Source organism: Belonocnema kinseyi, chromosome 7 (assembly GCF_010883055.1).
Source record: "Belonocnema kinseyi isolate 2016_QV_RU_SX_M_011 chromosome 7, B_treatae_v1, whole genome shotgun sequence".
NCBI classification, from domain to species: Eukaryota; Metazoa; Arthropoda; class Insecta; order Hymenoptera; family Cynipidae; genus Belonocnema; species Belonocnema kinseyi.
This window is the reverse complement of record NC_046663.1, coordinates 38,893,420-38,916,142: the sequence shown is the minus strand read 5'-3', so window position 1 is coordinate 38,916,142 and position 22,723 is coordinate 38,893,420. Positions and strand designations below refer to the sequence as shown.

The 22,723-nt window shown below is 22.6% G+C and overlaps 1 protein-coding gene across 1 annotated transcript in view; it reads left to right on the top strand.

Moving 5' to 3' along the window:
• The first annotated feature begins 1,889 nt into the window (after positions 1-1,889).
• The window catches only part of LOC117176424 (nicastrin), a 50,469-nt gene continuing 29,635 nt past the window's right edge, over positions 1,890-22,723 (top strand). The window contains exons 1-4 of the mRNA XM_033366664.1: positions 1,890-2,054; positions 2,155-2,253; positions 9,910-10,241; positions 17,062-17,440. Of these exons, the coding sequence (XP_033222555.1) occupies positions 2,000-2,054; positions 2,155-2,253; positions 9,910-10,241; positions 17,062-17,440 (865 nt within the window). The 5' untranslated portion in view covers positions 1,890-1,999. The remainder of the gene's footprint in view (positions 2,055-2,154; positions 2,254-9,909; positions 10,242-17,061; positions 17,441-22,723) is intronic.

The window sequence follows — 22,723 nt, the reverse complement described above, 5'->3', positions numbered from 1 at the left end:
AAAAATTAATCTAATATGGTTAATAATTCATTTACTTGATTCTAAATTTGACTATATTGGTGCAAAATTGTTTTTTAAAAGAAAAAAATATTATTTTTTTACTGAAACCTTACTAAAGTTTTTAGTTGAAATTTTTTTTAGTTGAAAATTGGTCTTTTTAATAGAAAATTATTTTTCTTGTTTAAAAATTAATTTTGGTTTTGTTAAAAATTTAACTGTTTTGTAAAAACTAATTTTTGTATTGAAAATTATTTGTTTAGCTTAAAATTAAAATATGGCGTTTTTGGTTAAATAATCATCAATTTTTGGTAGAAAATTTTTCTTTTCAAATTAAATTTTTGCTTGAAAATTTAACTATTCAGTTAAAAAATTTAATTTTTTAAACTAATTTTTCACCAAAAAAGTAAACCTTGAACCAAAACGATTCATTTTCAATAAAAAGAGAACAATTTTTATTAAAATACATGAATTTTTAAACAAATGGTTGATTTTTAAACTAAAAAGTATACATATTTACCAAAAAACGGAATATTTTAATTTTCAATTTAAAAAATTCATTTGTAACTAAAAGAAAAACAATTTTTCAACAAATTAGTTATATTTCAAATAAACGAAATAAATTTTGAAGCAAAAAATAAGAATTTTCAAACAAGAAGAATAATTATCTCATGAAAAGAGGAATTTCGAACTAAAAAAATTTGTATTGAAGACCTTAGTTAGTTTTTAGTGGATAAGAAAAATTAATTTGTTAACAAAAAACAAAAGAACAATTTCCCGCAAAATAGTTTAATTTTCAACAAACGAAAATATAAACTTCTAACCAAAATAGATTAATTTTTAACAAAAAAGAATTATTTTCGACGAAAAGACACGAATATTCAATTAAATACATGAATCTTACAACCAAGTAGTTGATTTTTCATCTAAGAATAATAAAATTTTAAACAAGAATGGAATAGTTCAATTTTCAGTTAGAAAATAATTTTTGACAAAAAAAAAGGAATGTCAACAAAATAGTTGAATTTTTAACAAAGAAATTAATTGTTAACCAACTAGACGATCTTTTCAAACAATAAGAATTATATTCAACCGAAAATGGAATTGTGTAATTTTCAGTTAAAAAGTATTTTGTGTTTCAATAAAATAGTTGAATTTTCAATAAAAACAAAATGAGTTTTCAACTAAAATGGGGAATTTTTTAATTAAATATATGAATTTCAAAACAAAAGGTTGATTTTTTCCCCAAGAGAAAACGTTTTTCAAGAAAAAAAGCATTTTTATTCAAAATATATTATTTTTCAACCAAAAATGGAGTAATTTAATTTTCAGTTAAACAACTAATTTTGAAATAAATATAAAGGAGTTTCAACAAAACAATTGAGTTTTCAACAAAAAACAAAGGAATTTCTAACCGAAAAGATTAATTAAAAAAAAAAGAATAATTTTCTACCAAAAAGATCAATTTTCAATGAAAAAAAAAAATTAATTTTTGACCAAAAAAAAAAAACGAATTTTTACAAAATATTTAAATTTTCAACAATAACAAAATAAATTCTTAACTAACATAGGTGAAGTTTTTACTAAAAAGATTAATTTTAAATGAAAATAGGGAAATTTTCAATAAAATACATTTCTACTAAAAAAAGTAAATTTTCTACACAAACTGGAATAGTTAAATGATCACTTAAATTATTTAAGAAAGAACTAAAATTTTGTAAAAAATATAAATTTTCAAGCCAAAAGCACCTTCAAAGCATTTCCTAGCGACGGGATTGTGCTAAAAAATATCATCTGCAAAATAAAACTTTTTAAAAAAGCGCGCTCTGACTGAAACCATGTGCGCACGCCCTGCGCCTTGTTCTGCGCAGTTGACAAACGTGTATTTGTGGTGACAGCGTGACGTGTGGGCTGACTCCGCTCCAATCTTCTATTTTTTAAACAAATGCACTTAGGTTATATTTCTTTTCCTGTCAAAATAACGGACCAAACCTAAAAAAAAATGGCTTGTTTATTCAATTGGAACCTTCTCTTGTTACTGGGAATTCTGGAATTCGGTGAGTTTTCTAAAGAAATAGTTTCTTTTTAATAAAAATGACAAGTTTTTAAAAGTGTAATCGGTGCGATGATCAAACAATAAATATTTTTATTTTATAGTCGCAGGAACCAGATTAAAGGATATGATATACACACCCATCGACAGCCAAGCAGCTTGTTTTAGACGACACAATGGGACTCACCAATTCGGTTGTTCTTGTGAGTAATCAATCACGAAACTTTTTCTCTAAATACACAACATGTCACCGATATGAATTTCGATTTCTTTTTAAATAAAACACAATTTGCAACCTAAATTTAAAACTAATTTGAAAACTGCTGTCTAGATTATCATTTTTTATTAATTTCATTAAAATAAATGCAATTTATCGGATTATGTGCTCCAATTCATTTTGAGGTTATGTCAGAGATTAAGAATTTTTGAAATTCATTTTCAGACGTTATTTCAGGCCTCGCATTCACCAGACTATTGCCACTATTTTTAGATATCACACTATTTTACTATTATTTCGTAAAAAAAAATCATAATTTTCTGATTTTTCATGCTCGAAAACTAAAATTTGACATGTGTGAAATTTTAAAAATACGCCTATTTAAGAAGAAAGGAAAACTTCAAAGTGCCTCAAAGAATTAGAAATTCTGAAAAGTTTTTAAAATCATTAACATACTGTACAAATTGTGCTCAACTCTTTAAATAAAAATCTTGGCCTCGAAAAATTGATTTGAATAATTTATAAACTTAGGCTTTAGGAAATGAACATAGAATGTTGCTATTTTCTTCAAAATTCAGCAATTTTGTTAAAAACAAAAGGGTAATATTTTTGATTGAAAATTTATAATTTCAGTCGAAAATCAGAATGCTTTATGGAAAATTTGTCTTTTTAAGTTAAAATTTCAAGTATTTGGTCGAATATTAACATTTTGTATCAACTATTACATTTTTCGTTAAAAATTCAACTACTTAATGAAACTACTTTGTTAAAAAATCTTTTTTTTTGTTGGTGATTAATTATTTATATTCAAAAATATTTTTTTTCGGTGTAAAATTGGACTATTTTGTTAAAAATACATTTTTGAGTAATTAAAATTAATTTTTCAACTAAAAATTTAACTTTTTAATTTTTTGGTAAAAAAATTTATATTTTCAACTTGAAAATTCATGTATTTTGATAAAAATGATTTTTTTTTTGTTAAAAATTTAACTATTTTGCTAAAAGTACGTTTTTTCTGTGTTGAAAATTCATCTTTTTCATCAATTATTTGGTTGAAATTACTTTTTTTTCTTTTGTAATATTAATCTTCTTATTCACCTTTTGTATATTTTTGTAAAAAATTTATCTTGTTTGGTAGAAAATTATTCTTTTTTATTAAAAATTCATTTTTTTGTTGTTGAAAGTTCATTTCTTTGGTAAAAAATTAGTTAAAAATTCATGTATTTTGTTTAAAAATATTTTTTTGTGGAAAATTAATCATTTTGGTTGAAAATTTGTCTTTTTGGTTTAAAAAATCATCTGTTGTAAAAATTTATTTATAATTACTAAAAATGGAAGTACTTGGTTGAAAAATGTTTTTTGTTTCTAATTAAAATCTTTTTTCGTTCAAAGTTCATTTTAAATTGGTTGACAAATAAGTTTTCAACTTTAAATTTATCTACTTTTCCTTAAACAATATTTTTTAACTTCTTCGTTAATTGGTTACAAATTCTGTCATTGGCTGAATTTTCAACAAATTACTTAAATTTTCCATATAATACTTAAATTTTCAACCAAATTGTTGAATTTTCAAGATAACCAGACGAATTATTTATAAAAAATTGATTTTTCAATAAAAAATGTAATGGTTGATATTCAAACTAAAAATGATTTTAAATTTAAAACATTTCATTATAACCAGAAAAAAAACGAATTTTCAACGTAATACTTAAATTCTCAACTAAAACAGATTAATTTTCAATCATAGAGTTGTATTTATAATTTACATAATTATTTTCTACCAAAAAAATATGCAAAAGGAATAAGTTTTTTATCCAAAAAGACGATTTTTTAAGACAATGCCTACATTTTCAACCAAATATTACAATTCCATACCAAATTTTTGAATTTTCAAGCTCAAAGACGAATTTGATATTTAAAAACAGTTGAACTTTCAAGCCGAGAATATGAATTTTCAACAAAAAACCTAATTTATAACTAATCCGTTGAATTTTCATCGAAATAGTTGAATTTTCAAAGAAAAAAAAATATTAAAAGTAACTAATTTTTAATTAAGATCTTCAACGAGAAAAATGAGCTTTTAAGAAAGTTGAATTTTCAAAATTAAATGATGAATTCTTAACAAAAAATGTAACAAAAACAATAGATTTAAATTTAATCTATGAATCAGTTATATTTAACTAAAGAAGACGAATTTTCAACAAAATACTTGAATCCTCAACTAACAGAATTTAATTTCTAATGAATCGGTTACATTTTTAACAAGAATAATTGATTTTCTACCATAAAAGACGAATTTTCAATAAAATACAACAATTTCCAACCTAATATTTATAATATCTACCAAATTGTTTAAATTTTCTAGCTGAAAATATGATTTTTCTGTAAAATATTTACATGTTTATCAAAAAAGTTAATTTACAACCAATCAGTTTAATTTTTCAACAAAATAGTTAAATTTTTAGATTAAAAAAAAATTACCATATAAAACACTAATTTTCGACCCAAAAATGAAATTTTTAGAAAGTCGTTCAACTTTCAACCGAGGAGTTGATATTTCAATAAAGAAGATTTTAATTTTAATTTAAAAACGGTTTTAACTAACAAAAATGAATTTTCTACAAAACCTTTGAATGTTCAACCCGAGAATGTAAATTTTCAATAAAAAAGTTTATTTTCAATCCGAAGCGATTAATCTTTAACCAGGCAATTTTTTTTAAGTTTAAATTTCGATAGAAAAAGATTTTCAATTTCAAAAATATGTTAGTCGAGAAAGAAACAAAATTTCAATCGAATTGTTGAAATCAAACCAAAAAGACGAATTTTCTACGAAACCGTTGAATTTTCTACCAATAAATATGAATTTTAAATCAAATACTAAAAATTTAAAAAAAAGAATTCTTACCGAAAATTTAATAATAATAATGTAAATAATAATAATGTAAAATAAAAATAATAAAAACTAACTTGTAACTTAGTTACAATTTTTTCAGTTACTTGGTAATAATTTTAGTTGCTTTGTGTGTTTTGTATATCTCCTATTAAGAGATATTATTAAGGTCTGTTATGGGTAGAAAATTAATTTTTTTGTAGAAAATTCAACAATTTTGTAAGAAATTTCGACCAGTAGATTGAAAAATAAGGAAAAATTTTATGGGAACAAAATTTCTGTTATTTTTAAATTTCTGCTATTTCTGTTATTTTAAATTTCTGCTATTTTTTGAAATTTCGTTGTTTGTTTTGAAAATTGAATTGCTTGATTGAAATTTAAACTGCTCTGTTAAAAATCAGTTTGTTTAAAGATTCATAATTTTAGTTAAAAATTTATCTATTTTGATTGAGAATTTAACTAGTTTAAAAATAAATATCTTTTCTAGTTAAAAATTCAACAATTTAACTAGTCATTTTTCGTTTTTGATTTCGAATTAAACTATTTCTTTAAAAATTTACGTATTTTGTTAAAAAAAAATCGATTTTTTTGTAGAAAATGTTTTTTTGTTTGAAAGTTAGTCTCCTTGTTTAAAAATTCTTCTTTAGGTTAAAAATTCAAGTATTCCAGTTAAATTTGATCATTTTAGTCGAAAAACCATCCTTCTGATTGGAAATAAAATTACTTGGTTGAAAGTAAAACTCTTATGTTAAGAATTTATTTTTGTTGGTTTAAGATTCATCATTTTAATTAAAAATTCTTCTTTCGGTTGAACATTGTTTTTTTTTGTACTTGAAGCCTAATTATTTAAGGTTTGTTTGGCAATTTACCGTTTTAATGCAAATTAATTTTGTTGAAAATTCAACTATTTCAGTTGCAAATTTATTATTTTTTAGTTGAAAACTCATTTTTATGGTTTAAAATTCAACTGTTCCAGTTGAAGCTTTATCATTTTAGTTGAAGATTCATCAGCTAGGTTGAAGATTAATTTTTTTTTCAACCAGTAATGTAACTTCTATTTTTTGTTAAAAATTATATTTTTTTAGTTCAAAATTTAACTAGTTGGTTGAATATTTTCTTCTTTAATTTTGAAATTCAAGTACTTCGTTAAAAATTCATGTATTTTGTTGAAAAATTATATTTTTTAGTAGAAAATTCGGCTTTTTGTTTGAAAATTAATCTTATTATTAAAAGATTTATATTTTTCGTTGGAAATGTATCCTTTTGGTTTCAAATTCAACTATTTCAGATGAAGATTTATTAATTTTATTTGAAAATTCTTTTATTTGTCCGTAGTATTGCTACCCTGATAAATTTTATTAAATTATTCTGAAAATGGTTAAGAAAGTGTATTTTTTGGTAGAAAAATTATCTTTTTGGTTGAAAATTCCAGTATTCCAGTTAAATATTCACCATTTTTGTTAAAACTTCATGTTTTTGGGTTAAAATGCAAAAACTGGATTTGCAAGTACTTTCGGGTTAAACTTAATCGAGGGAGCAAAAAATTGCAAAAAACTGGAATAGTTGAATTTGAAACTAAATAATAAAATTAATTTTAAAACAAAGATATGAATTTTCTATTAAAAAATACAATTTTTCAACAAAATACATGAATTTTGAACGAACTACTTAATTTTTCAATTAAAGAAAAAAATATTCAACCAACCAATTCAATTTTGAACTAAAAAAATGGATTTTTTAACAGAAAATGGAATAATTACATTTGAAGTTAAAAAGAAATTATTAAAAAAAGATACAAATTTTCAACAAAATAGTTCAAGTTTCAGCAAACAAATTTCTTTTTATCCAAAGAAAAAACAAGTTTTCAATTAAGTAGCGATTTTTCATCCAAAGAAATGAATTTTTAATTAAAATAATGAATCTTAAACCAAGAAAATTAATTTTTTACAAAAGAGTTTAACTTTCAACCATGTAATTTCATTTCCAACCTGAGAGATAGTTTTTTGACTAAAATAATACATATTTAAATGGAATAATTGAATTTTTAAACAAAAAGAAGAATAATAAAAATTAAATTTCAAAGATCATTTTTTACAAAAACAATTGATTTTTTAACAAAATGCATGGATTTTCAACAAAATAGTTGAATTTTCAATAAAATAATGAAAAAATTGTGGAATTTTGAACAGTCGAATTTTATACATAATAAAAAGATAAATTTTTAATCATAAGTAAATAAATTTTCAAACGAATAATTTAATTTTTAAAGAAAAATATCAACTTTTAACCAAACAGTTGAATTTTCCTTCAAAAACGATAAATTTTCAATATAAGGTGATACATTCGACTTTATTTATATTTGTTCATCATAGAATTCATATTCATAAAAAAAACTAGAAATTACGTGCATATTTGGGGCCGTGAGTAAATTTCGTAAATGGGGGGGGGGGGGCAATTTTTCTATGCTGTCTTACGTGGGTTTCAATTTTGGTTAAAAATTTTTCTTAGGTTGGAAATTCAATTTCTTACGTACAAAATTGAACTAATTTGTTAAAAATTCATTTTTTGTTGTTTTTGAAAATTCCCTTTTTTAAATAAAAAAATATTGTATTATGAAATTATTATAATTCTTGAAAATTGCGATTAAAAAGTCGTCTTTTTGTAGAAAATTAAACAAGACTCGAGAGATTTTGCGTCGTTTTCGAGAATTGGAAACTTGTCTTTTGATTTTCAAGGTCATAAAAATAAAAAATTTATATTTATGCATCATCAAAATTGAACTATTCCAATAACAAAATTTAGAATTACATACCTTCAAAATATAAATCTTTAAAATTTAATAATTTGCAATTCTATATTTACATTACATTTGAAATTTCTTCAATTTGGAAAATTTAAAATTGTAATCATGGCTTTTTATCTTGAAAATCAAAATTTAAGAATTTTTATTAATACATCTCTGAAATTGAAAATTTTTTAATTGTAACTCCAAAATATAGAACTTTGAATTGCAAATAAATGAAATTGAAGAGCTTTTTAATTTTGACAATTTAAAATAAAAAATAATGCGATTTTACAGTTATACATTTACAAATGTTGTAACCTTCATGCTTTATATTAGAAATTTCTTAAATTTGGAAGACTCAGGATTGGAAATTTGAATTTTGATCTTCAAGATCAACAAAATAAAAAAAATGGTATTTATGCATCTTCAAAATTGAAGAGTTTTCAATTGTAAATCTTCAACATTAAAAAGAAAAACAATTTAAATTAAATTATTTTCAATTATACACATTAAAAATTGAAAGATCTTAGGTGAAAATTCAAATGTAACATATAAAAAATAGCTTTTTTATACAAATTATTAATAAAAGTTGATAATAATTCGTAAAATATAGTCAAAGGATTAATTATCAGTTTGAAAAGAAAAAATTTAATATTTTCAGCAGGGTCGGTTTCTCATGTTTTCAAAAGTTGTCTATTTTTTTATATCGAAGACTATAAACACCCATATTTTTTTATTTAAAAAACCCATCTGTTTTGGCGAAAAATCGTATTTTTTAATTTTAATTTTTCATTAAAAGCTGACCTTTTTTATTTAAAAAATTACATTTTTGTTGAGAATTTTTTAATTTTATGGACAATTCGTCTTTTTTGGTAGTAAATTAATCATTTTGTTTAACGATTCAAATTTTTTCGTTGCAAATTAAACTTTTTGTTTGAGACTTCTTGAATTTTGTTAAAAAATCATTTTTTATCTGAAGAAAATTAATCTTTTTCGTTTAAAAATGCATCTTTTTTAATAGAAAATTTAACAACTAGGTTTTAAAGTTGAACTTGTATCTTAAGAATTTAAAGAAATCTTTTGTTAAAAATTCAACTTTTTGAAAGAGAATTTTTGAATTTTATTGAAAATTCCTATTTTTTTGTAGTAAATTAATCTTTTTGTTTTAAAATTCGTCTTTTTAGTTGAAAATTAAATTTTAGTTAAAAATTTAACTTTTTGTTAGAGAGTTCTTGGAAATTCGTATTTTTTGGAATAAAACTGACTTTTTTCAAAATTTCATATTTTTGATTTGCTAATTCAACTCTTTTGTCTAAAAAATTCGTCATTTTGTCTTGAATGGCTATCTACTAAATTAGGGTCTCCACTATTATCCAGCGAGTCTGATCTGATTTTTGCTTCTTAAAAGAAGTGTTTGATAATAGATCTGAAACTTTGACCATTTCAGAATCAGACAGCACTTGGAGATATCAATTCATGTTTTTTGAAGCACAATACTCACGTCGTTTTCGAGAAAAATTTGATTTTTAATTGTTAAAAAATGAAAAAAAAAATAATAATTTTTCTCAAAAATGCATAATTCGATTTTTTTCTTTTCGGCTCAAAATAACCGGTGGACATCACCGAATTACTGACAAAAGAAAAACTGGATCTGCAACTACTTTCGGTTTGATCTTAATCGAGGTTATCCTTGTTTTGCGTATTATTGAGATTTTTGATAGGAAAATATAGCCTTTCAAAAATGCAAAGTTTTGAAAGAGCAACAAATTTAAAAATAACATGATTCTCAAATAAAATTAATGAATCTTCAACTGAAATAGTTGAATTTTTAAACCAAAAAAATAAATTTTCAACGAAAAATATGACTTTTTAAATAATAAGATTAATTTTCAAAAGAAAAAGATTCTGCCCGGCCTTAATTGTAACTCTTTACTTTTTAATACTGATAATTGCATACAATTTTGCAGCAAGTAGGTCTGGGAGTATTGGGGCGATTCATTTCATCGGGAACGAAACCGACCTGAAATGGTTGGAATTAAATAGCACAGCTGGGCCTTACGTGGCAGTAATGTCATTTTCCATGTTCACGAGAGACACTTTGCTCAGATTACGCAAAACAAACAATATAAACGGGATACTTCTTGCAAATATAGCAAAAAGTCGTCCGTCTCATTATTCGCCCGAAGATACATGCCCCAATCGATATTCGGGGGCAAGAGAATGCAAGGAAAAACCTTGGAACCCACTTGGTTCTGCTCTTCTAATGGAAGACTGGCCTTTCCCGATATTCTTCCTGCAGGTAAATCCAACTAAAATTCTCAAAATTATATGTGTAATGAGGCTGGCCACCAGGGCGATGAAATTCGAAAACGAGGTTCAAAATAACATTTAGAACTCAATTGTGCATTGATTTTAGATTTTTTGTTGTTGAGAAATTCAGGACTAAATTTTTCAGCAAATGGTGAGAGTAGATTATTTATTTTTTTGTTTATTTAATTTTTATTTTAATGCAAACAGCGAAAAAAATTTCGATTCTTTTAATTTCATTTTTTATCTTCTAGACCAAATTTTTTCTATATTTCTTCAGGGTGGCCGTTTCAATCGACGAAATAAATTCCCGGTCTTTTCCCGGTTCGCAAACATTTTTCACGGTCAATGAAATTTAAAAAATGGAACGCTAAAGCTAAATAATTTTCTAATTGAAAATTTTAACTGAACACTTCTTAAATTAGAAATTCAATTATTTTCTTTTTAAATAGTTTAAACATCCTTGGAAAGCTTCAAAATTTTATTTCAAAATCTTGAGAAATCTAGAAGTTGTTTTACATTTTTTTTTTTAATTAAAAAATATTTTGGAAATTTTTTCAGAACTTCTAAATATCGGTCAAAATGAATTGAATTTTTTCCGCAATTGTCAGAAAATCCTGCAAATTTGAGAAAATGTCTTTACAATATCGATGTATAAATAACAATTGAACATTTATTATTTGTAGGCGATATTTGAGTAATTTAGTTGAAAGGATTCAAACTTAATGTAAAACTTGAAATGATAGCCTAATATAAAACAAAATGTGGATTTTCGCAGATTTTAAACAAAAAATTAGATTATTTTCAAGAATTGTGAAAGGATTCAAAAGAATAAAAACATTTTCTTAAGATTCATAGGAAAATTAAAAATAATTTTTTAGTTTGAAAACATATTTTAGCAGAATATTTAAAAAGTTTTTAAAAGATTTAAGAACAATTTTCAAAAAAGATTCTAAAAGATTCTAAGAAAACTTTCTAAAATTTGCATGATAATTTTTAATCTTTTAAAACCTCTAAATATCTCTTAAAATTACTCAAATAATTAATCTTTTTTTAATTAAAAATTTCAAATTGAATGGGTTAAAAATTGAATATTTTAAACTAAAACAATATTTTAAATTTAATAAAATACTTTGATTAAGAATATATTATTGTGAAGTTATTTTTAAGTTGAAAATAGTGTATAAACTTTCTGTCACCCGTTCACATTTGTTTAATGACTAAACATTTCAAATTGTAACCGTTAAAATCTGAAAATTCTTAAATTTTGTCAAATCTTTTTTGTTCACTTTTTATCACTTAAAATACAGATAAATTTATAAAAATTGATTTATTCATACAATAAAAATAAAAATGGTCTTCTAAACTATTTTTAGAAATTCCAGGAAATAGTTTGTTATGTTTAAAAACCTTTTTTAATTTTCTCTTAAAGTTCATTTTTCAAAACAAAAAATTATTCAAAATTTTCACATGAATATAAGGAAAATTCGTTTTTTTTAATCTTGTTAGACCTTTTAACCTTCTAATTTGTAAAAATTATTCCAATTTTTCCTGCATTTTTATTTATTCTGCAAAATACAAAAAATTTCCATAAAATCTTTCAGATTCTTCTTTGATCATTTTTGAAATCTTTGAAATTTTTTATAAATAATCTCTTCAAATTAATTTTTCAAAATAAAGAAATAATTTTAATTTTTCCTAGGAACCTGCAAAAATTGCTTTAATTTTCATGAAACTTTACAAAAATTTTTAAAAATTTTTACAAGTTATAATTATTTTTTAATCGTTTCAAAACTTCTGAATATCTCTTAAACTTACTCAAATTTTTCTAAAATTATTAATTCTGGAAAAATTGTAAAATTTTGCTTTAAAATCTTTCACGCACTTTTTAAAAATTTTAGGAAATAATTCAAAATGTTTTGTGATCTTTCATTCGATTTTCTCATTTCCCATTAATTTTCAGAACTTTTTTTTCATACCCTGACAAAATTCAGTTAGCCTAAGAAATTTTTAATTCTTTAAAATTTTAAATTATGCTTTTAAAATAAAACCGAAACCATTTTGATAGAAAAAAAAAACAGAAAAACACTATTAGAAATATTTAAAGGAAAACAATTTGAAATTTGAAATGTTTTCAAGTAATTTAAACGAAGTCTGTTTACATTTTTTTCAGAAGTTCTAAATATATTTTAAAAATAATCGAATTTTTCTTACAATTTTTGGAAAATCCTGCAATTTTAACAAAAAATTCATAAATCTTTCAGATTCTTTTTTGATAATTTTTTTAATCTCTTAAAATCTTTTTAAATTTTCTGTTACAATAATTTAAAAAAATGTTTGTATTTTTTCATTTAGAAGCTTCTAAATTTTTTGTTTGAAATCTGAAAAAATCTACATTTTGTTTTAAATTTGGTACACACGCTCCGTTTAAATTATTTGAAATTAAATTAAATTTCTTTCAATTTGCAGGAATTTCTAAAAGTTGTAGAAAAAAGTCAATTCATTTTAAAATATATTTAAAGTTCCGAAGAAAATTTCAAAACTTATTTTTAATTTGCAAAAGTTTAAAACCACTTTTAGATTTCTCAGAATTTTGAAATAAAATTTTTAAGCTTTTCAAGGATTTTTAAACTATTTGAAATAAAAATATTTTAACTTCTAATTTAAGAACTGTTAAGTTAAAATATATATATATATATATATTTCAATTTTTAATGTGCCTAGCTTAAAATTGATTAAAAAAATATAATTTGTAAAAATTTTTTATTTTATTACTTTGTTCTTTAATGTAGACTATTGAAAATGTTAACGTGGATTTATATTTTTAGAACTTATTCTGAATCTTTAATCTCTATAATTTATAAAAGTTCTAAATTTGGCACTTTATCTGCATTTCATTTAAAATTGTTCAATTGAAAAGTGTTTTCTGATTTGAAAAACTTTTAAACTTCAATTTGAAAAGTTTGAAATTCAACAGTTCCACTTTGAATACTTTAGTTTATTGTTTATTATTTTAAATGGAAAAATGTTTATAATAGAGTTCGATTTTTTTTATTGCATTGACCGTGAAAAATGTTTGCGAACCGAAAAAAACAGGAAATGAAAAATTTTGTCAAGGTAAATTATAATGTTAAAAAGTCAAACTAAAATTTTTTTTTGACGAAAATCCAACTATTTTTTTTTAAACTTGTGTTTTTAATTTTTTAAAAATCATATATTTCCGTAGAAATTGTATCTTTCTTGGATAAAAATGTAACTATTTGTTGAAAATAAAACAACTTTTTAAAAAAAGTAATCATTATTTTGTCGAAAATTCAATTGTTTTGGTGAAAATTTAATTATGTCCTGGAAAATTTATTTCTCATTCAAAATATTAAATCATAATTTTTTTAGTTATTACCATTTAAAATTTTAGAATTTCAGAAGCTTTGACTTTAAAGGATTGAATTTACTTTTCAATTTCAAACAAATAGGTGACTTTAAAAAAAATAGTTTAATTTTTAACTAAACAAATTAATTTTCACAACAAAGAAGATTTATTTTCTGCAAAAAAAGACAATTTTTCCACAAAATACATGAATTTTCAACCAAGAACGTTTATTTTTCAACCCAAAGTCAAATAGTTAATATTTCAACGAAAAAGACGCATTTTTAACTAAGAAAGATCAATTTTCTAACAAAACTCAACAAAACCGATATATTTTTAATCAGACTAAGTAGTTGCATTTTTAACTAATAAATATAAATTTACAACTAAAAATGGGTGATGAAGGGAAATTTTATGTAAAAAATGGAATAGTTAAATTGTCCAACATAAAATTTCATTTTTAACAAAAAATGTAATAGTTCGTATTTCTTTCCAAGAAATTGTATTTGAAATAAAGAACAGATAATTTCAGCCGAAAAAGACCAATTTTAAACGAATAGTTGAATCCTTAACCAAAACAGATTAATTTTGAAGCAAGCAGGTCCATTTTTAATAACAAAAAAGTTTAAAATTGTACCAAAAGAGTTGAATTTTAAACCAAGAAAGATTTTTCAGTCAAGGAGGAAAAAAAATTTCGACAAAGTTGTGGAATTTTCAACAAAACACTTGAATATTCAAACAGTATTTGAATTTTGTACAAAAATAGTTAAATTTTCTAACCGAAAAGATGAATTTAAAAAAAAAATCTTAAATTTTCATCTAAAAAAATGTGAACCAAATTGTTAAAATTTTCCACAACAAAGTTCATTTTTAAACTAAATAATAATATTTTAAACAATCATTAAAATTTATTTTTAATACTTTTGAAATATTAGGTTAGAAAACTGAAAAGTTTGCTCTGAAAATAAAGTTGTTTTCAAAATTGAGCTCTTAAAAAAAAAAAATTCGAAATGAAGAGTCTTCAATTGCAAATATTCAGAATTGAAGAATTTAAAATTTTAAATTGTTAAAATTAAAGAATTTTCATTTTTAATCTTCAAAATTGAGCTATTCAACAAACAAAAAACGTCTAGAATTAAAAAATTGAATTAGTTTTCAATTCTCTATTTAGAAAATTCTAGACTTTTCATTTAAAACTATTTGAAATTGTAATACTTTGAAATGTAAATCTATAAAAGGGTAGAATTTTTAATATGGAAAATTCATAATAAATAATTATACAAGTTTTAGATTGTAAAATTGCGAATTCTGTAAATTTTATGATTTCCATTTGAAATTTCTTTAGTTTGAGATATTTAGAATTGAAAACTTGTCTTTTAATTTTCAAATACATAAAAATTGAAAATTGTTAATTTTTTCTGCTTAAAAATTGAAGAGTTTTTTATTTGAGATTTAAAAACATGTAGAACTTTGAATTCTAAATCTTTAAAATTTAAGAATTTTTAATTTTGAAAATTTACAATTTAAAATTATTTAGGATTTAAATTTCACAGTCGAAATTTCTGTCATTTTTATGCTTTACATACGAAATATCTTTAATTATGGAAAATAAAACATTTCAAACTTGGCCTTTGCTCTTGAGAATCAAAATTTAAAAAATTTTATTCATAAATCTCTGAAATTTTTCAATTTCAACCCTCCAAATTATAGAACTTTGAATTGCAAATATATGAAATTGAAGAGTTATTCAATTTTGACGATTTAAAATTTAAAATAATGCGATTTTAAAGTTCTTTATTTACAAATAATGTGACCTTAATGCTTTATATTTGAAATTTCTTGAATTTGGAATACACAAAATTGGAAACTTGAATTTTTATCTTTAAGATGAACAAAATTTTAAAAATTGTATTTATTTATCTTCAAAATTGAAGAGTTTTCAATTGTAAAATTTCAAAATCTTAAAAAAAAACAATTGAAATTAAATTATTTTAAATTATACGCATTAAAAATTGAAAGATCTTAGTTGAAAATTCAAATGTAACATATAAAAAATAGATTCTTTATACAAATTATTAATAAAAGTTTATAATTAATTCGTAAAATATAGTCAAAGGGTGAGTTATCAGTTTGAAAAGAAAAAATGTAATATTTTCAGCACGGTCGGTTTTTCATATTTCCAAAAGTTGTCTATTTTTTATAGCGAAGACTATAAACAACCATATTTTTTTATTTAAAAAAACCCGTTTGTTTTGGCGAAAAATCGTATTTTAAACATTTTTCTTTTGCCTTAAAAGCTGATCTTTTTTATTTAAAAAATTATATTATTAGTTAAAAATTCACCCTTTTGGTTGAGAATTTTCTAATTTTATTGAAAATTCGTATCTTTTGGTAGTAAATTAATCGTTTTGTTAAACAATTCTTTTTTTTTAGTGGAAAATTAAACTTTTCGTTTCAGACTTCTTAAATTTTGTTAAAAAATAATTTTTTCAGAAGAAAATTAATCTTTTTTTTTAATAGAAAATTGAACAAATAAGTTTTAAAGTTAAAAATTCATCTTTTTTAGTAGAAAATTTAAACACTAGGTTTTAAGGTTGAACTAGTTTCTTAAGAATAAAAAAAAATCTTTTGTGAAAATTCAACTTGTTGGATGAGAATTTTTGAATTTTATTGAAAATTAAACTTTTTGCTTAAGAATTCCTTAAATTGTTTTAAAAATTGTTTTTTTTTTACGGTTTAAATTTAATCTTTTTGTTTAAAAATTATATTTTTCAGTTTAAAATTGAACAGCTAGATTTTTAAGTTGAACTACTTTCTTAAAAATGCATTTTTTGTTTGAGGATTCAAAATTTGGAGTTAAAAATTCATCTCTTTAGTTGGAAATTGAACTGATTTTTTAAAAATTCCTTTTTTTGGTTTAAAAATACTTTTATAATTGAAAATTACTTTTGTAATTGAAAATTTACACTTTCCATTTTTGGTCGGAAATGGTTCTTTTTTAAGTAAAAATTTATTTTACTTTAAAATTGAAGTATTTTGTTAAAAAATCGTGTTTTGTTTTAAATTAATCTAGTTTAGTTGAAAATTTAACTTTTTGGTAGAAAGTTCTTGTATTTTCTTGGAAATTCGTATTTTTTTATATAAAGCTGACTTTTTTCAAAATTTCATATTTTTGATTTGTTAATTCAGCTCTTTTGTCTAAAAAATTCATCATTTTGTCTTGAAGGTTCAATAATTTAGTACAAAAAATCAACTATTTGGTAGCAACTAGGCTCTCTATAAAGACACAAAAAATCAGTATAAACGTAAAATCGGCTTTTACCTAAAGGCTGCGTTTTTTCGGATATCCATTAAATTAGGGTGTCCACTATCCAGCGAGTCTTATCTGATCTTTGCTTCTTAAAAGAAGTTTTTGATAATAAATCTAAAACTTTGACCATTTCAGAATCAGACAGCTCTTGGAGAAATCAATTCGTGTTTTTTGAAGCACAATGCTCACGATCTAGATGATCAAAGTCAACGCTCGCTTTGTGCCTTGGAAATGAAGTCTTTTATGTTCGCCGCTGTTGATTCCGAAACCTGCATGAGGCGGAGTCTCTCAGCCAATATCCACTCGACTTTATATTGTGAGCCTCTTGGAGACAGAAATATTCACTGGTCTCTGTCTCCGCCAATCAATGAGTCAGTGATTCTGGTGACAGCAAGATTGGACGCAACAGCAATGTTCAATGATCTGGTGCCAGGAGCAGGCAGCACGGTCACTGGATTGGTCACCTTCCTCGCGACTGCTTACTACCTCAAAGCATTAAATGCCACAGTTAAAAGTAAGCAGATCTTTTTTTTTTAATTACTGAATTTTTATCCAAAAAAATTTGCCAACCAAATCGATGAATTTTGAAAATAAACAGAAAACTCGTCAACAAGATAAACATCATTTTCAACCAAACAGTTGCCTTAGCAACCAAAAAGATAAACTTTCGAAAACTATTTTATTAATATAATAATTTAAAATAAATTTTTTCAGCGTGTTGAATTTTTGGCCAAAAATAATGACTTTTAAAAAATATATAAATTTTTCAAAAAGAATTAGATTTTTTAACAAAATAGTTGAATTTTCAAAATACAAATATGCATTTTCAATCAAATGATAGAATTTTCAACAATAGAGTAATATTTTTAAACTAAACAGTCGAACTTTGTAGAAAATAGTGAACTTTCAAATCTGAGAATAAGCATTCTTGACAAAAAAAGGACATTTTTATTCAGGAAAGGTAAAGCTTAACAAGATTGTTGAATTCTTAACCAAAAAAGTAAACTTTCAACAGAAAAGAATAATTTTCTATCGAAGAAGATGAAATTATAACAAAAATATATGAATTTTCTGCTAGAAAGTTAAATTTCTAACCAAAAAGTTGGATTTTTAAATAAAAAAAAAGTTTTCTACCCAAAGCGATGGATTTTCAAAATAAAATAAAAAATTTTCAACAACAAAATTAATTTTCAATTGAACATCTGCATTGACAACCAAATAGATGATATTTCCAGTAAAAGAGACGAGTTTTCAGACAAAAATGTCGAAGATTTAACCTTTTTCTCCTATTTTGTGGTTTCTCATCGCACACCAAATACAGTTCATAATCGACGAATCTTGAATCAAATCATCGAATTTTCAATGAAAGAAGATTCAACTTCAACCAGAAAGAGTTGCATTTTTAAACATAATCTTAAATTTTTAGTTTGAAAATATTAATATTTCACAAGCCAATTTAATTTTGAAGCAAGGAAGACGAATTTTCAACTAAAAAATATGACTTTTCTAACAAATGAGTATTTTTACACCAAAAGGATTAATCTTCTATCCAAAAATACAAGTGTTTAATAAATCAGTTGAAATTTTGATAAAAAAGATTACTTTTTAAGAAAATAGTTGAATTTAGATTAATTATAAAATGAAAATATAATTTTTTTCGAATAAAAATAATTAGCTTTCAATCAAAATGCATTAATTTTTAACCAAAGAAGATCACTTTTAAACAGAACAGTTAAATCTTCAACCTAATAGTCGAATTTTTAACCAAGAGATGAATATTTAGCAAAAAGGTGATCTTTTTTTTACCAAATAATTGAATTTTCCACCCAAAAATACGATTTTTAAAGTATAAGAGAATTTTCAATCCAAAAATAATCAATATTCGACAAAAAATATGACTTTAACAAAATAGTTGAATTCAGATTAATTCTGAAAAAGAAATATAATACTTTGTTTTTTTATTTTTGATAAAAAGAACTAACATTCAATCCAAATAGATTTTTTTTAACACCAGAAATATAATAGTAGACGTTTCAATTAAAATGATTAACTTTCAAATATAAAAGGTGAATATTCAATAAATAAAAAAAAAATTATTAAAATTAATAAAAAAAAAATCTACCGTAAGGTAAATTTTCAACAAAAAAAATATGAATTTTCTACAAAAGTATAAATTTTCGACCAAAAACGACAACTTTGTCAAAAAAAATAGTTAAATTTTCACAAAAAGTATGTTTTTTAAGTAAAAAAGACTATTTATTAAACAAAAATACAATAACAGACTTTCCAAATAAAAATAATGAATTTTCAATAAAAAAAAAACATGAATGTTCAACCAAAAACTATTAATTTTTAATTTAAAAAAAAAAAAATGAATTTTCTGACAAACAATATAATTTTTCATCCAAAAACGATTACTTTTTAACAAAAGACTTCAATTTTCAATAAAATAGTTAAATCTTTAACTAAATAGTAGAATTTGTAACCAAAATGTAGAATTTTGAACCAAACAAATTATTCATTAAAAATTCCACTCCTTGTTTGAAAGTTGATCGAATTTTTTTAAATTTCATTATTTTTTATTGACGACTGATAATTTTAAATGAAACTTCGTTTTTTTTTTGTTAAAAAATTAAATAAAAAATTCTTTTTGTTGTGAACAAGTTGTTTTTATTTCATGTTCTTGTTTTTTAAATTAAATTGTTTGATAGAGATTCTTTTTGGCTTGAAAATTCAACAAATTGGTATAAAATTAAACTGTTTTGTAGAAATTTTGTTTTCGTTTTTATTGAAAATTCATTCTCAATGAAAGTTTATCTATTCCATTTTTCGGTTAAACATTCAACTTTTTTGGTTAATAATTCAACATTTTGGTTAAAAAATTATGTTTTTTTTGTTAAAAATTCGTATTCTTTTGGTAGAAAATCAACTTTTTTTTGTCAAAATCTAGTCATTTTGAAAATATATACTTTTTGGTCAAATCTAACTGTTTTTTTATTTTTTATTGAAGTTTTGTTGTGGAAATATCAAGTATAACATTTTTTGATAAACATTCATTTTTTTTGTTGAAAATTGAAAAATTTTCTTAACATTATTTTTCATTCTTGACTGAAATTTTCTCTTGGTGGAAAGTTCACTTTTTTGGTAGAAATGTCATCTCTTTTTGGTTAAAAATGCAACTTCTTAGTTGAAGATTTATCTATTTTGGTTGAGGATTAAATTATTTTGTTGAAAATTTTAAAAATTGGTATAAAATTCAACTTTTATGTAGAAAATTCGTTTTTATCGTGTTGTTTTAATTGAAAATTAATTTTTCTCAGTAGAAATTCATCTTCGAAAAAATTTTCACCTTTTTTTGACGACAATAGGTACTATGATGACTGTTATGTTTATATTTTATTAATAGAATTATTTTTTTTTTAATTTTTTAAAACATGTTGAATTCTCGACTAAACATTGTAACTTTAACGAAATAGTGAAATTTTCTCAAAATAATTAGATTTAAAAAAAAAATACTTGAATTTCTAACCAAATAGTTGAATTTTCAGCATACAAAAATGCATTTTCAATCAAAGGTAGAATTTTTAACCAAGAAATATGACAACAAATTTAAGTTTCGAACAAAGAAGAACCATTTTCTATCCAGAAAGGTAACTTTTTAACAAAATATATGAAGTTTCTGCCAAATAGTTAAATTATTAATAAAAAATTTGGATTTTCAACCAAGAAATTTTTTTCTAGCCAAAGAGATGGATTTTAAACATAAAAATACGAATTTTCAACAAAAAATTTGACCAAACAGTTGTATAAATAACCAAAAAATAGTTAATTATTTAACCAAATAGTAAAATTTTTAAGCCAAAAATACGAATTTTTTTTAAGACAGTTGAATTTTTTACAAAAAAGTTACTTTTCAACCAAGAAAGATAAATTTTAACCAAGAAGGATTATTTTTTTACCATACGGGGAGAATTTTCAATTAAAGGGGATAAATTTTTAACATGTGGAACTTTCGACCAAAAATGATGACTAAAAAAAATAGTTAAATTTTTTTAAAATAATTTAATTTTTAAGAAAATAGTAGTTGAACTTCTAACCAAATAATTAAATTTTCAGTATATAAAGATTCATTTTGAATCAAATGATTGAATTTTCCACCAAAAAGGATTTTTCTACCATAAAAAATGAATTTTCAACTAGAGTCAATTTTTTAAGCTAAAAAGTCCAATGTTGTAAAAAAACAGTGGACTTTTTAAATCGGAAAAGATGAATTTGTAAAAGAAAAACAAGATGACCTTTTAATAGAATATGTTAAGTTTCTACCAAAAAGTTAGATTTTCAACATAAAAAGACAAATTTTTAACAACAAGAAATTAATTTTTCACAGAACAGTTTTAGTTTTTAAATTTTTCTTTTTTATTGAATTAACATAATAAACGTAATTATTTTATTTTTTAAAGAACATGTTGAATTTTTTACTAAAAATAATGACTAACAAAATAGTTCGATTTTCCAAAAATATTTAGATTTTTAACAAAATTGTAGTTGAGCTTCTAACAAAATAATTAAATTTTCAGAATACAAATTTGCATTTTGAGTCAAATAAAACTAAAAAGTCGAATGTTTTAGAAAATTGTGGACTTTCAAATAGGAAAAGATCATTTTGTAACAAAAAATATAATTTTTAATAAAAAAGATGAATCTTTAACCAGAAAGTTCAATTCTTAACCAAAAAGTTAAAATTTCAACAAACAGGAACAGTTTTCTATCCCAAAAGATGACTTTAAACACAATATATGAAGTTTCTAGAAAATTGGGTTAATTTTTAACAAAAAATTTGGATTTTCAACCAAAAATTATTTGCTACCAAAAGATATGGTTTTTCAAACAAAAAAAGGACAAATTTTCAAAAGCGAAAATTAATTTTCAACCAAACAGTTTTATTAAAAAACAAATGGATGAATTTGTCAGTTAAAGAGACGAGTTTTCAACAACAAAAGCTTATGATTCAACTAAATAGTAAAAATTTGAAAGCTAAAAAGACGGATTTTTACGAAAAAAAGTTGAATTTTCAACAAAGAAAGTTACTTTTCAACCAAGAAAGATCAATTTTCAACCACGAAAGGTGACTTTTCTACCATAAGGGAAGAATTTTCAATTCAAGAGGATTTATTTTTATCATGTTGAATTTTCAACCAAAAATTATGAATTAACAAAATATGTAGTTAAATTTTCAAAAAATAATTAGATCTTTAACAAAGTAGTTTAATTTATAACAAAATAGTTGAATTTTCTGCATACAAAGATTAATTTGTATTCAAATGTTTTAGAAATCAGTGGACTTTTCAATCGGAAAAGATGAATTTTAAACAAAAAAAGGTCATTTTCAATCAATAAAGATAAATTTCCAACAATATTATCGAATTCTTAACCAAAAAGTTGAACTTTCAATAAATAACAGTTTTATATAAAAAAAAAAACATTTTTTAACCAAATGTATACAGCAGTGGTGTCCAAAAAATAGTTGAATATTTAATCAAATAGTAAAATTTCGAACAAAAAAGTCGAATTTTTTCGAAGACTGTTAAATTTTTAACTTTAATTAGTCTCACTTCAGTAGAATCATAAAACAGTCACACTGGGTGCAAAACTCCCCACCAATGAGACCTAAATATCTAAAAAAGATTCCTAGGTATTATTTTAGGATTGCAAAAGATAATGTTTAATTTTTTGTCATCAAAATTAATTTTTTAAATGTTTTTTTTTATCGATGAAGTTACAGTAACAAAAACTCCAC